At 38.7% G+C, this 15,935-nt stretch overlaps 1 protein-coding gene and 1 non-coding gene across 2 annotated transcripts in view; both read left to right on the plus strand.

The window, feature by feature from the left end:
* The first annotated feature begins 3,369 nt into the window (after positions 1-3,369).
* Positions 3,370-15,935, plus strand: part of MRTFA (myocardin related transcription factor A) — a 100,454-nt gene continuing 87,888 nt past the window's right edge. The window contains exon 1 of the mRNA XM_045835157.1: positions 3,370-3,587. Coding sequence (XP_045691113.1) covers positions 3,542-3,587 — 46 coding nt within the window. The 5' untranslated portion in view covers positions 3,370-3,541. The remainder of the gene's footprint in view (positions 3,588-15,935) is intronic.
* Positions 14,211-14,312, plus strand: LOC123816282. Its single transcript, XR_006785248.1, has one exon. It is a non-coding gene; the product is annotated as a U6 spliceosomal RNA (small nuclear RNA).

Raw genomic sequence — 15,935 nt, forward strand, 5'->3', positions numbered from 1 at the left:
GATGTAGTATTGGTATTGTGCTTTGTTAAAAATATTATGTTTTATATGTACAGAATAAAGGTTAAATTAGATGATACTTAGAATTGGCCTTATAGTGATCCAGTGTTGTCTGGGTGCTTCCATGTGGAGATACGGGGCACGTGTTGACACATTTTGAAGCTAGATGCTGGGGTACATAAAGCTTATTATGCCATTCTTTCTGCCTTTGTGCATGGTTGAACTTTTCTATAATTTTTTGAAAAGCTGTTGCTATACTCCAGACAGGAATTGTTAAAGCCCTGAAATAAAGCACTGGTTGTAGGGATGGAACAAAAAGGATGGATTTGAGGAATAAATTATATGATAATCAGTTATACTTCGATGTTTGGGGCTGGAGGGATGGGCGGGAGTCTTAGTTTATGGTTTGGGACCTGAGTGGTGTTACCTAAGTTAGGGGAAATGGAAGCATTGTACCTCGAGGGTTTGAATAGGGTGATGATATCGGAAGTTTGTTTTTGGACGTGTGGAGTTTAAGATGTTTGGGTAGAGATACATAGTTGATAGCTTATAGGTGAAGTCAGGGCTAGATATGGATCAGCATGTAGGTGGTAGTTAACCTTAAGAAAGGATGAGATTGCTCAGGGAGAATATGAAAGGGAAGGAGTGGAGAAAGAGGAGCCACTTAGGATTCTGAGAGCAAAGGTCAGAGAGTGAGGAAAACCAAGGAGGTAAGTTTTTAGAAGAGTATGGAAACTATGAGAAATCCAGTCTGAAGGTCAAGTGAGATTAGAACTTGTTTAGTTCCTCTTTTTTTTTAAAGATTTTATTTATTTATTTTTAGAGAGGGAATGGGGGGGGAGAGGGAGGGAGAGAGAGAGGGAGAGAGAGAGAAGGAGAGAAACATCAATGTGTGGTTGCTGGGGGTCATGGCCTGCAACCCAGGCATGTACCCTGACTGGGAATGGAACCTGCGACACTTTGGTTTGCAGCCCACGCTCAATCCACTGAGCTACGCCAGCCAGGGCTTGTTTAGTTCCTCTTGATTAGGAACACTAAATTCCTTTGGGGAGCCAGTGGTGGGGGGAAAAGCTTTGTGGATAAACTACTGATATGCCATAGTTATCAGTTCCCTTTAGAGTAGATTAATACAGACTACAGGTCATATTAAATGTGTGTTGATTAGCTAGAGAGTTATGATTAAAAGCAAAAGAACTTTTATTTTATTGAAAATTAAGATCATTATCCCTCATTCCCTTGGAGTCATTAATTTGAAAATCATGTTCACTTGTGCAGAGACTTGTCAAAGTTTAGTTCTATTTCTATGAAATTTTTGATAATTTGTATAAAAAATAGTGGAACTGAAGCTGCCATAGGAGTTCAAACTTAGAATTGTGAAACCCATCGCTGTGCTCATACTCTGGGGTAAATGCAAAATCTTAGCAGTAAGCAAAGGTTATGTTGTGTGTTGTTTCCTTTTTTTTTTTAAGATTAATTTTTTACATGTTTTAAAAATAGTCTTTCTTTAGCACCTTTTATCCCAAAGTTCAGATGACATAAATAATGGGTATGGAATTACTGTGAAAAAGTTAACCAGTCAGCTGCAATGTGATAGGTTACTGTTGACTCCAGCCATGCAACTGTCAGTATGTATAGGGCCTTCCGAGCTCTCTCAAACAGCAAAGAGAGAAGCTTTGGCAGGAGGGAAACAGCCCTCTGCTCTTCTAGGCACCTTCTGTGCATAGATTTTATAATTTGTATATATTTTCCGGTAAGTGCAGAACTGTGAGAACTTGTTTCATTTAAAATACCCTTACACAGCAAATTGTACAGCCCACATAGGGACAAAAGAATGACTCAGGCTTTTAGGGATGCTTTTCCTTTAGTTGCTAACATCTGACCAGACTATTATGTAGTATGAGAGTTGAAATTTACCCATTTTTCATAAGACAGTTTGAGAGCTTGGTTGCCAGGAGGGGCCAGAGGGAATGATTCTGTCTTTCCAGAGCAGCATGTAGCCCACACTGGCTGCCACTCTGTTGCCTGTTGAGTCATTCCCACAGTTCTGTATAGAGCTTTTTTTTTTTTTTTATGTGATGTTGGAGTGAGAAAGAAAAGGAGTTTTTCTCCCCAACACAGAATATCCACCACCCAAAATTTGCATTGCTTTTCTTTTCTAACAATAAAATACTGCCCTCAGTCATTCTGAGAGTTTTCTTTTTTAGTTGTCTCAGTGCTTTCATTTATCATTTGTTTGAATATGAAAACATTTAGGCATTTGCTGGGCTGAGTTTGTAGCGATAGGCTGTCAAGATACAGGCTGAGAGTTAACCAGAAAGTTGAGGATTTTTAGGTAAACATATAAACATGGATTTCTAGTTTTTGGCTATTTAAAAGTCAACTAAATATGCTAAAAAGCATTTAAATATTCTTGTGAATATCAGTTAGTAAAAAATACTGTGAAGGGAATGAATGAGCTTATAATTTTGGGTAAGTGAAAATTGCTGTAAAAGGATTTTAGTTTGTTTTTTGTTTTTGCCATGGAAGGTAAAGTGCCCATGGTTCGTTCTAATTTAGAAGATCCCACTCTGTGGTAGGAAAAAAAGGATTGAAATTTCTTTATGGGGAAAAGGCAATTCATCAGGAAAAGGAAATTCTTATGTATTGGAACTGTTGTCTTATGTGCTCCATATATCCAGCAAGATCATAAAGCATTTTAGAAAAGTCAAATAACATTAGTAAGCTGTCTATTCACACAGATCATATGTCTCACATAGGAACAAGTCAGGGGTCTTATTGGGGATTGGCAGATCTGAAAGACAGATTACAGTTTTGGAATGTCTTCAGATGACTTTTTGAAACAGATATTTTAATTGGAGTGGGGGTGGAGAAATAGTTGAGCTTCTGTGGTTAAATATGCAACTTCCCCAGTCTGTTATCTATAAATATCACATAGGAAAAACCCATTGGATCTCTTTTTCAGAAGACAAACTCACCATACATATTTATTTGGACGTATGTGTCTCTGTGTGCCTGTGCCTCATCCCCACCTCCCAGTACTGGGTCAGTAATTGGGCTCTTTCTTTCACAGGATTGAGGATTGTGTTTAATCTGTTGCTCTATGCTGCATAGCAGCAGAGTCCCTTAAACTAAGATTTGGAACAGAACCTCATCCTCTCTTTCTTAAAAGAGAAGGGGGGAAAAGCAGTTGATGGCTTTTCTGAAGGTCTCTTTCTGTACTCCTCTCTCCTTCCTCCCGCCCCCCCCCCCCCCCCCCAGACAAATAGCAAGGGGAGGAGCTCCCTCACCCTTCTAACCACACTTCATATGTCTTAACTTAAGAGCTTTTTTTGGTTTCCTGTCGGCAGTAATTCAACTCTGTGCCATCTTGACTTGTCTGAAGGGTGCTGGAGAAGGGGAGTGAGTCCTCACAGTCTGATTTGAGCATAAGGCATGAGACTGAATTTACGAAAGCTTCAGTAGTCTCTGAAGACAACATCTTTCTTCTGCGACTGTGAATTTTTTCATTGTATTTGTGGGCTGTTGCCTCTGAGAAGAATCTGTCATGACTCTACTGGAACCTGAGATGTTAATGATGGCTGTGCAGTCCGGTAATTCCCATATTTCTTGCAAACCCTATTTGCCATAGATTTCTTAAGAAAGGTTGGGAATATTTATACTTGGATTGGATGGAGATGGGGAGGAAGATAGTTGGGAGTAGATTAATGGCCCAGTAAATGTATTCATTTTCAGATTTTTATTGTAAAAATGCTAATAATGTTTTCTAATTGCAAATTCTAATTATTCAGACAGCTTCAAATTAGATATTTACTGGCCTTAAAACTGTTCAGTGAGGAGATTTATGTGGGGGAAATAACTGTTTTCCTTTAGTCAATTATTTTATTATCTGTGACACAGCTTTTAATGTGAGATAACTTGTTTTTGCTGTTTTATAACATTACTGTCTTTAGGCAATAATACATACTCTATTTTTATGTCTGTATGTGAAAGCATATTTAAATTTTTTCCTTTGCTGTTCTTTCTCTTTTTCTTTCTTCTTTCTATATTGTCTTTTGGTTCTTTGGAAATGCTCTTGATAACATACAGGATTGGGACTCTAAATTTTGGAGATGGGAAAGTTTGAGCAAGGAGGCAGCAAACAAAGAATGCAGGATTTTGGAAGTTTTTTCTCTAAAAACAGTTTTCCCAACTCAAAAGGATCTTTTAAAACATTTAAAAATTCCAGTTTGTTTTTAATGGTTTGTTTTACTTTTAGTGTTTTTAAATCTGTAAGTTAGATATCTAAAAATAGGGAATGTTCTTTTGTTATTTTTAGACTTCTGCTAAAATGTAGTCTCTAGTGTTTTCCTGTTTCGTAGCCTATCTTGATAGATTCATGCAAGTGGCATTTGAAGACCTCTTCGCATCCACTGGCCTTAACTCAAAGTAGAATGAGACTCCTTCATTCTGCCAGATACTGTCTCTGGCAGAATTGGTCTCACTGTTCTCCTTGGGGAGCGCTTAGATAGTATGTTGAAAGACACAGATATCCATCTGAAGACAGGATCAGATGCTATCTGTTTAAGCTTTATCGACAGGTAAGGAGCAAAGAGAAAAGATATTGCTACTGTTCTGTTTCTACAAATAAGACCATGATAAGTCATTTATTCATTTGAGTTTTTCTGTTCGTATATGCTGTGTGTTCCAGGTTGCCTTTCCTTTTCCTCCCCCAGATCTGTTGAGCTCTGTATTCTAAACAAGATAATGTGCTTATCTGAATGTTTCCCATCTGTCTTTGATGAAATAGCTCCCCGTTACACTAACTCAGATTATTTTTTCCTCTCTGTATTCTGGTTTTCTGTGGACAAGTGCAGAGTTCATCTTAGGGAGTAGATGGTAGCCTTTGAACTCTTTCTCCCTTCTTTGATCATCTTTTACTTACAGCTCACCTCATTCCAGTAACTTTTCTTAATAAACATTAAAAGATAATTTGCTTTCACCTGAGGGGTCTCACTGTTCCCAGCTGGATAAGGGAAAAGGATTTACTTATTTTGTTGTCTTGACCGAGAGCTGTTTTTCCTATGACATATGTTGGGCAGAGCTAGCTACCCATCTGTTGGACCAACTACTTCATAAAACTTTCAAAGGATAATAGAATGTAAGACAAGTGTAGATGAAATTGACAAGGGTGTTGGACACCGGTAGGATGAAAGGTCTGCAGAGAACAGCATGTATATGGACCTTTTTTGCATGTGTGTAAAAGTAGAGAAACTGGGTATAGCAAAGAGTAATAGGAAACCAATTTTTGTAATAGTTGTGATTCTTAAATCTTCAAAAACTTGAATAGTTTTGGTTTTATGAAAACCAATAGTGTTGGTTTTATGAAATTGCTACTATTTTCTTAAGCTGCAGCTTTTAGAAGAAGTTATAGATTATAACAGTAATATGACAGCTGTATTTATGATGGGAAATGAAAGAGCATCTATTATGAAGTGTTAATAAACTAAAGCCAGCCTTACTTTTAAGTTCTCATCTGAGGATATGTTTATTAATTTTAGAGAGGTGGGGAGAGAAAGGAGAGAAACATTGACTGGTTGCCTCCTGCATGTGCTCTGACTGGGGATTGAATTTGCAACCTAGGTATGTGCTCTGACTGGGAATTGAACCCGCAACCTTTTGGTGCACAGGGTGATGCTCCAAACTGAGCCACCTGGCCAGAGCCATTAAAGAAAATTGTCAGGAGATTTACACTATGTGAGCCATAGGCTTTTTAGGAGTAAAATATTTGGATCTCTATGAATGCATGCTTTTTTTTAAGATTTTTAATTTATTTTTATTTTATTTTTAGAGAGGGAAGGGAAGGAGATGGAGAGAGAGAGAAACATCAATGTGCGGTTGCTGAGGGTCATGGCCTGCAACCCAGTCATGTACTCTGGCTGGGAATTGAACCTGGGACACTTTGGTTCCCAGCCCGCGCTCAATCCACTGAGCTACACCAGCCAGGGCTTGAATGCATGCTTTATAGGTGAAGCTACTGTTTAATAAGATTTTTAAAGCAATTAAACCTCTTTAAGACAAGGTTCAAGATGCAAAATCTTTACCCTAAATTAAACTTTAGGATACTGAATATTATAGCAAAGTTCTAGGGTACATTATATGTTTACTGACAGTTTTCTTGCTGTGTTTGGAACTTGGAGATTTTGGTGAGGCATACTGCATGTAAAGACTTTCATCCTGCTTACTGATGGTGGTCTCTTACTGACCCTTGAGATCCAGTTCAGATATTGCCCTTCTGTGAAACCTCTCTCAGTAGAGTCAACCCTTCCTTCTCTCGATTCCAACACAGCACCACCTTTACAATGTAGATTAATTATCATTATTACCTGCCCCCTTAACTAGATTATTAGCTTCTCAAGGTAATATATTCATCTAGATGTTGGCTCCTGACATTGGCATGGGTAGAACCTCAGAAAGTTTTTTTCTAAAGATTTTATTTATTTATTTTTAGAGAGGGAAGGGAGGGAGAAAGAGAGAGAGAGCGAAACATCAATGTGAGGTTACTGGGGGCCGTGGCCTGCAACCCAGACATGTGTCCTGACTGGGAATTGAACCTGCGATGCTTTGGTTCGCAGCCCGCGCTCAATCCACTGAGCTATGCCAGCCAGGGCAAAAAAATTTTTAGTTTAAATGAATGAAGAATAGTTTGGCATGCTTCCTCCAATAAATAGGCATAAGCCTTTTAAATTAAGAATTCATCGAAGTGTTTTGAGATCTGTTCTGCATTAAGAAATGAATCCATTTCTATTCACCATCTTGTATCTTAGCCAGTCCTTGTCCAAAGCAGATGCTGTTGAAAGCATGACTTTCAAAATAGAAGTTCTTCCACATCTCAGGATGTGCAGTGTGCCCTGTCTTCCTGGGTGTGTATTGCTAGATCTAAGTGTTCTGATCGAGCCACAGTTAGAGGATTAAAGCATCTGTCACCAGTATGGAAACCTATCTAGATCACTGTGATTAGAAAACTAATTATCTTAGACAGATATTTTGAGTCTCGTGTATTTTAGAACAGAGAAATTATGGGGTTTGGCTTTTGACAGCTAATGTGTAATGCTTTGATCAGGCAGGCCCTGTCCTTGCATTCAGCTCATGCAATCTTAGTTTCTAACTCTGTAACAGTGGCGGGGATTTCCCTTGCAGAGAAGAGGATTGGAGCAGTTCCTTAGGTAAGCTTTGGTCCCATGATATACACCTGATCTTGATGAGGCACAGTTATGGAGTCAGTTTGTTTTTTCTGTCTCTCTTGTGCACGTGTATGTACACATCTACCCACACACACACTGCCCAAACCCTACCTTCCACCGCACACTTGTCTATGTATAGGATATCTCTGCAAGGACTCTAAGAAACTAGTAACAGTGAATACCTCATGGGATTGGTCTGGAAAGAGAATTTTTGTTCCAAAGAACAGTTGAGTTCTCTTTATGTTTATTATGATCATGGAATACCCTGTAAATGCAAAAGAGTATGTAGAGTGTGTACAACAATATATACAGTACGCAAACCCATGGGCACATTACCCAACCTTAAGAAGTAGAGCACGATATACACTGAAGTCTCCAAGTGCCCTCTTTAACTTATCCCTTAGAAAACTGTCTTGTTTTCTTTTAACTATATATACCTTTTGAATCTTTTATTTTGTATACTACACGCATGCTACCTATTCAAAAATATTCATGAATAATTTAAGTGTTTCCTTAGTCTGTTTACTCTCTCATTTCTTGATGTCTGTTACTTAATTCTTGCATATCTCTTTAACTTCTAGTTCCCTGATCATTATGTTAGAGTTTTCCTCTGAACTGTGTATATTGTATAATAGTATGGGTTGGAGACAGGGGAGTAGCTATTTATAAAAATAAGTTTGAAGGAAAGTGATGGGAAAACAACTTTTGCCCTTTTTGGTAACACGTTAGGTCTTTAAGGAAGCGCTCCTTGTTTGTGTTCGTATCACTCAGATGTCTATAGAGCTGATGGAAAATTCTAGAGCCTTCAGTACTCCCTATCTTTTGGATCTCCTAATATCCTAAATATTAATGTAAGTTTTTTAAAAACATGTTTTTGCTTATATTAAAGGGATTTTAGGGTTTGAAGGAAATCTTAGGTGTTTTCTTGTTCTCTCCTTTATTCAAAATAAGGAAATTGGCCCATTGAGGTTAGTATGTTTACTGAAGTCACATAAGTCGTGGCAGACAAAGAAGGAGAATTCATTTCCTTACACCCATTACAGTGTTCTTTTTCTTATAACTTACTTACAGAGAAACCATCACAGACCTTTGATGTGTGATATTGTTTATAATTTTCTTTGGAGATCTTGGTCTTCCTTAGGTTTTTCCATTGGAGGTTTCCATCACTACTCACATTGACTCACATCTTAAGAGGCAGAAATAAAAACCAGTGCCTAAGTGTCCACTTCCTGCCCCAGAGAAGTGGAGTCAGATGCTACAGACCCCGTGGTTCTCTGGTGGACCTCTGTCTTGCTCTGTTTTCTCTGGACTCTATGATGATCTCATACCTTCTGATGATCTCAGAAGACAGGTAGGCCGACAGACAGCTGTTGTCATCAGTGTTCTGGATTACATCTTACTCCTCTTTCTCTGACTCACTGATTTATCTTGGGTCCTCTTAGAGTTAGGACCCAGATCAAAGAAATTTGAATTTATCCGTCTGTCTCTATCTTTTTTTCCTCCCTCTTGTTTCCTTTTGGATAAGACAAGCTGTCAAGACCATGAACCACACTTTTAGCTTTATTAGACAGTGCCAAATTATAGAAAGATGAGTCTCATAGTTTGTTTTTTTTTTAACTTCACTTTTATGATTACCACATGCGTTGTTTTTGAAAGGATTTTCTTTATAATAACAAGGAAAAAAATACTAAAACCCCCTGCTCTGCCATCCACAACAAAAACCAATTTTTTCTGTCTTGTCCTCAACAAACTAAAGAGCAGTATCAGGCTGAACTTAGGGTATCGGGGTGTTGGGCATCCTTAATCTCATGTCAGTCACTACTTGTATATGTTCATTTAAAATGAAAGTCAGATCATATGTCTCCTCACTCAGAACATTCCAGTGGTTCTCGTTCACCGAAAAAACTCAAGTCCTTATGGTGCCTACAGGATTCTGCATGACCTTCCCCCTTCTCCTATAACTCTCTGACTGCATCTCCTCCGGATCCCTTGGTTATTCTGCCCCAGCTGTGGTGGCCTCTTCGCTATCCCTGCACACCTTAGGGGATTCTCCTGTTTCATGGCTTGTGTACTTGAGGTTTCTTGTACCTGGAGCACTTTTTGCTGGGTAGCTTCATGACTTGCTTCCTCACCGTCTTCAGATCTTTGTTCAAATGCCACTTATTCTGTTGGGCCTTCCCTGACTCATCCTATTTTTAAAGATTCTGCTTTTATTTTTCCTCATACCAGTTATCTGACAGAAGACATGATTGTTTTTTTATTGATTACTGCTCTCTCCCATCTAAAATCTAAATACTTCAAAGTGGGGGATTTTTCTTTTGTTTTCTGCTGTTTTCAGTGCCTGTAAGAGGCCCTTGCACATAATATGCACTTAATAATAATTCTTAAATAAATGATTTAATTCTCGGAGTGTGGCCTGGGGACCTCCGTGGGCATCCTTTTCAATGGGTGCAAGATGGAAACTCTATATATTTATAGTAAAATGTTATTTGCCTTTTTTACTATTGTTTTCTCATTGAGTGTACAATGTAGTTTTCCAGAGGTACATGATGTACAATTTCTCAAACAGGTTGAGTTGCAGTATCATATGTGAATATTCAGCTGCCTCTTAGTAAATTATACATAAAAAAGATTTGCAAAAATGATAAAACAGTGGCATTTCTTTTACTATTGTTTTTTAATTTTGGAAAGTAATATTTTTCATAAAAATATTTGTTAACATGTAGTGGGCTTATTGCTGTTTTTTTTTTTTTTTTAAGATTTTATTTATTTATTTTTAGAGAAGGAAGGGAGGGAGAGAGAGAAACATCAGTGTGCGGTTGCTGGGGGCCCTGGCCTGCAATCCAAGCATGTGCCCTGACTGGGAATCGAACCTGCAATGTTTTTTTGTTTTTTTGTTTTTAATAGTACATCTCTTATCTTTTTCCTCATCTGAGGACATGCTTATTAATTTTAGAGAGGGGGGAAGGGAAGGGCAGAGAGTGGGAGAGAAACATTGATATGAGAGAGAAATATCAATTGGTTGCCTCTTGTCTGCACCCCGACCAGGGACCCTACCTGCAACTAGGCCGTGTGTCCTGACTGGAAATCTAATCCATGACCTTTCAGTTTATAGAATGACGCTCTGACCAACTGAGCCACACCAGCCAGTGCTAAGTAATAAATCTTTTAAGTTTTTTTATTTTTAATTTATTCTAAGTACTGCTATGTATAACCCACATAAACAAGTGTGTTATACATTAGCTTTTTAAAGTTCTCAGTAACTGTAAGAGGGTAAAGGAGTCCCAGCATCAAAAAATTTTAGAAGAGTAGGTATAGTGTTTAAGAGCATGGACTTTGGAGTCCAGGTTTCTTAGCCCTGCTACTAACTGGTTGTGTGACTTTGGGCAAATGACTTAACCTCTCTGTGCCTGTTACTTCACTTGTAAAATAGTAATAATAATAATGATAATAGTAGTAATGCCAACTCAGGAAGTTGTAAGTATTGAATTACTATATGTAAAATGCTTATAACAGTTTCTGGCATGTAGTAAATGCTTTATTGATTTTTGATGTTATGGTTTTTGTTGTTATTAGGATTTTGAGTGCAATTAGATGCAGCTACATTTTATTTTTTTGAAAAGATTTTATTTATTTTTTAGAGAGGGGAAGGGAGGGATGGAGGGAGAGAAACATCAATGTATTGTTGCCACTCACATGCCCCCTACTGGGGACTGGCCTGCAACCCAGGCATGTGTCCTGATTGGGAATCGAACCAGTGACCCTGTGGTTCACAGGTCGGCACTTAATCCACAGAGCCACACCAACCAGGGCCATTTTATTTATTTTTCAATCTTCCTGGATAGTTGGACAACTTGCCACACGTCTTCTTGATATTTGGCAACTCATAAAAATTAAAAAAAAATTTAACCTTGGAATACTTCTGGGAATTTGTTCGAAGGAAATTATTTAAAAATATGTAAAATTTTATATATGTACAAATCTGTGTATTCTAGCAGTACATGTATTCTTTATAATAGTAAAAATTTTACTTATTTCACTTTTTACCTGAGGATATGCTTATTGATTTTAGAGAGAAGAGGAGAGAGGGAAAGAGGGAGGGTGAGAAATATCCATGTGAGAGAGAAACATTGACCAGCTGCCTCTTGCACATGCCTTGACCAGAGATGGAACCTGCAACCCAGGCATGTGCCCTGATTGGGAATCAAACCTGTGACCTTTGGTTTACAGGACCACACTCTAACCAACTGAACTATACCAGCCAGAGCAAAACAACCGAGATTTTAACAGTAGGAGATCGGTTAAATACCTGATTGTACATTCAGATTCTTGGATACTAATGTAGCCATAAGATTATTTAAAGATCTGGAAAATGTTTTATCATTTATCCATATAATCCTAAATTAATGGCTATAAGGTTCTACATCAGAATGGGTAAGTGGGATTTCATAGGGGATTTTTTTTTCTTTTGAGTTTTACTGTTTTCTTTTTTCTGATTTTCTATCATAAGCATTCATTTCTGTTGTAGTCAAATAAAACCCATATTAAATGGGAGGGGAGAGAGAGAGAGAGAGAGAGGGAGGAGTGTGTGTGTGTTTGTGTGTATGTACGTACCATAGCTACCGTTAAAAGAGAGAAAATGGCTGAAAACATAGTGTTTTGATTTAGGAGCTAGAACTGTTCACTTTGGGACCTCTGTAGTCAAAGCACTCCACTGACCAAACAATGCATGATAAAGAGGCACTTCATCCCATTAAGCTGTTCGTTCTGACCAGTCCAGTTTGTATAAATCCCTTTTACACTTTTTGCCTTTGTTTCTGTTTTGTAAGATTTATTGAAATTTATCTTTGCAGTGTTTGTATTAGGCCATGTTCTTGGCAGAGACGTAGAGCCTTCCCTTTTTTAAAAATGTTAAACGATTTTATTTATTTATTTTTTGAGAAGGGAAGGGAGGGAGGAACAGAGGGAGAGAAACATTTGTGTGGTTGCCTCTTGAGTGCCCCCTACTGGGGACCTGGCTCACAACCCAGGCATGTGCCCTGACTGGGAATCGAACCTGCAACCCTTTGGTTGCAGGCTGTTGCTCAATCCACTGAGCCACACCAGCCAGGGCTGTAGAGCCTTCCGCTGCACACTAGCTTACTCCAATTTGCTGAACCCTTCAGATGTTTTTATAAACTGAAAACACACAGTTTTTTTCCTGATGTGTGAGAATAGTTTGAGTTCTCTTAGGCATAAAATAGTGGTGTTAGTATAAAAATTTTAAAATTATTTGAATGTAAATTTATATAATATACTTTGTTCTTTGACTTTGAGGGTAGATGTGGATATTTTCATAACAACTCATCTACTCTTTCAAAAAATTTTTTTTAGTTTAAGATTTTTCGATTATAGTCGACATATTATTATATTAGTTTCAGGTATACACCCTAGTGATGAGACATTACATAACATGCTAAATCTCAATACACATCTGACACCATACATAGTTAACCCATGTACTCTTTATCAAAAAGCCATAACTCATATTGCCTCATGTCTGCTTTATAAATAGGACCTAGAACTCTGAAAGAGTTAAAGTTTTAGTTAAATTTACCTTGATTTTCTGAATTGTCATATTTAGTATGTTCTCTTGAGAATTGATTAGATTATATTCCTCAAATTGGTGCCATAAAACTAATTTATAAAATATTTGGTTGTGTAGAGTATTGAAAACTTAGAGCTTTAACATTAATTAGGCTATCCAGACAGATACTGTGACTTCAGTCTTTTAAAACTTTGTTATTCATAGTGTGTTCCAAGGATCAGCAACATCTGTAACACCTGTGAGCTTGTTATGTACAGTCTCAGGCTCCACCTTAGATGTGCAGTCAGAATCTTCATTTTAACAAGATCCTCAGGTGCATATTAAAGTTCAGAAGTATTGTTCCAAAAGATATTTTATTTTTTTAATGACCTTTTTTTTTAGGTGAACACGTGAAATAAAGATGACTTCTTGTATTTCCTGGGCAGTAAGCACTGTTCAAAATGATAAAAATAAAAGATAAGCCTACAGTGGTTGGAAAGATTATATGATGTCTAATTAGTATGGACACATTGGATAAAATAGGAAACAGAAAAAAGAAAAATTGTTCTTAGTACAGTTTTCACCATTTGACAAATGTTCACACTTTGACATCTTTTTTTGGGGGGGTCATTTTTCTTGACTTCTGGAAGAAAGAACAAATAGTCTTCTTCTGGTGTTTTAAAGTGTTTCATTGGAAAGGAACCTTAAGAAATGACCTGACACAAAACCTTCATTTTACAGATGAACATACTGGGGACTGAGGATGTTGAGTGACTAACCAAGATTACATAGCTTGGACTCCTCATGTCCTGATTTTCAAAGTACTGCTCTTTGCACTTCCTAAGTTACCCCTCTGTGTTGCTGAAGGCCATATTGTTAGTAGCTTCTGTTGATGTTGGTTGAAACCATACAGAACAATTATACATGAGAATGCTATATTCACATCTCAGAACATCTTGGGAAAATGATGAGGGCTTACTCTCTTCTTTCCTTTTTGTGTGAATTCAAGTAATGGCTTCAGAAACAGACATTTACTTGTCTAGAAGTTAAACTGCTTCTTCTCTGAACCATTGGTGCTCAGGCCTATTCTCTCTGAGGTGGGAAGGTATAGGGGCATGGGAAACATGTGGGAATTTTCTGTTCTGCTGAAATGGCAGTAGTTTTGAGTATTTAGAAGTATTATTTTATTTTTCTTCCCTTTGTTTAAAAAAAGCTGATAAACCAGGAAAGGAAACCGTTTCAACAAAGAATTCTGGAAGAACTGTCTATCTTTGTCCTCCCAAACTCCTAAAACAAACAAAACAAAAAACCCACTAATCTTTACCTCATGCCATACACAAAAGTTACCTTGAAATGGTTTATAGATCTAAGTGTAAAAGCTAAAGTACACAAAAAGCCTGAACTATAAAAGAAAAATTCTTACATTAGACTTCATGAAGTTTAAAGACATTGCTTCCTCGATATAGGGAAGATTAGCATGGCCCCTGTGCAAGGATGACACGCAAATCCGTGAAGCTTTCCATATTTAAAAAAAACAAGACATTGTTTCCTCTTTGTGGATTGTTGAAAATGAGAAGACGAGCTGTAGAGTGGGGGAAAAATATTTGCAATACACGTATCTGACAAAGCTGTTGTATCTATAATGTATAAAGAACTCTTAAAACTGAAACCTAAGACATGAACCAAGACTTTCGATCAAGATGGCAGCATAGTAAACATGGTACTCAACTACTCCCACAGCCACATCAGAATTACAACTAAATAACGGAACAACCATCATTCAGAACCACCTGAAATCTGGCTGAATGGAAGTCCCACAACTAGGGAATTAAAGAAGAAGCCACATTGAGACTGGTAGGAGGGGTGGATACATGGAATGCTTTGTCCTGCACCCACATATGGCAGATAAAAATTGGGAGGGAGATCTTGGCTGCAGAGGCCCCATGAGGAGTGAAGGGAGTCAGCCCCACTTCAGGCTGTAAAAACCAGTGGGGATTGAGGCCAAGGGAGCTGGAGAGCTTCTGGAGTCCCAGGCAGTTTCCCTTAAAGGGCCCAACATGGATTTACTTGGGCTCACTTACAGTGCTGGGGCAGTAGATTGAAAGACACCAGAGACATATGGGGAGGAACTGAATTATCTGGCATCAAGGTGAGAGCTGGGAGGGTGGTTCCCCCCAAGCAGAAGTGCTGGCAAAGACTATATTGTTCTTTTCTGAGCCCTGCCCCTGTAGAGCTGGCAGGAAGGCACCCTATCTGAGACTCCATCAACCTGGCTTACATTCTTTGCCCCACCCTGGTGATTCCCAGAGGCATCACCCCACCCCACAAGATGGGCCCATCCAAATCATTTCCAGTGGCTTTTCCATACAAATGGCCTCTCTTGCCTTATGTTTTGCCTTATGTTTCCTAAGATCTCTCAAACAAGCAGCATCTGTCCTCAGTGTACCCCTGTACCTCTTGATAAGTAGCCCCAGGCCTGGCACTATTAGCAGCCAGCCTTGGTTCCCAGCTTGGCCTTGTCTGGGTACCTCCAAGCCCAGCACAAGTAGCAGCCATCGGGAGGGCCCGGAGCTAGCTTTAGAGCACATTGAAGCACCACCACCCAACCACCTCCATAAACAATACACTTAAGCAGCAGACTCAGTGGGCACCAGAGCCCCATCAGAGAAAGTGGTGCTCTGTGGCATAGGCCCCTGCATAGCTGATCCTCCACCATGGTCGGTGGTCTCAGTCAGTCCTTGCAGGTGATTGGCCTGGGGAAAATCCCTTCCATTGATGTGCTAGCAGCAAACAAGCCTCAACTACAAGAGGAGGGTGTACATAGCCCACAAGGCTATGCACCTTGAGTGCCCAGCTTGGGTGATCAGGGAGGTTGTGTCACTGGACTCTACAGAACACTTACTTCATTAGGCCACTCTACAAAGCCTGGGAGACGTAGCAGCACTAATACATGGGAACAAACGCAGGGAGGCTGCAAAAATGAGACAGAGAAACATGGCCCAAATGAAAGAACAGATCAAAACTCCAGAGAAAGAACTGAACAAAATGGAGATAAGCAAGCTACTAGATGCAGAGTTCAAAACACTATTTATAAGGATGCTCAATGAACTTAGTGAGACCTTCAACAGTATAAACAATGACCAGTCAGAAAT

Source organism: Phyllostomus hastatus, unplaced genomic scaffold (genome assembly GCF_019186645.2).
Source record: "Phyllostomus hastatus isolate PE091 unplaced genomic scaffold, TTU_PhHast_1.1 phas_contig_198, whole genome shotgun sequence".
In the NCBI taxonomy this organism is placed as follows: domain Eukaryota; kingdom Metazoa; phylum Chordata; class Mammalia; order Chiroptera; family Phyllostomidae; genus Phyllostomus; species Phyllostomus hastatus.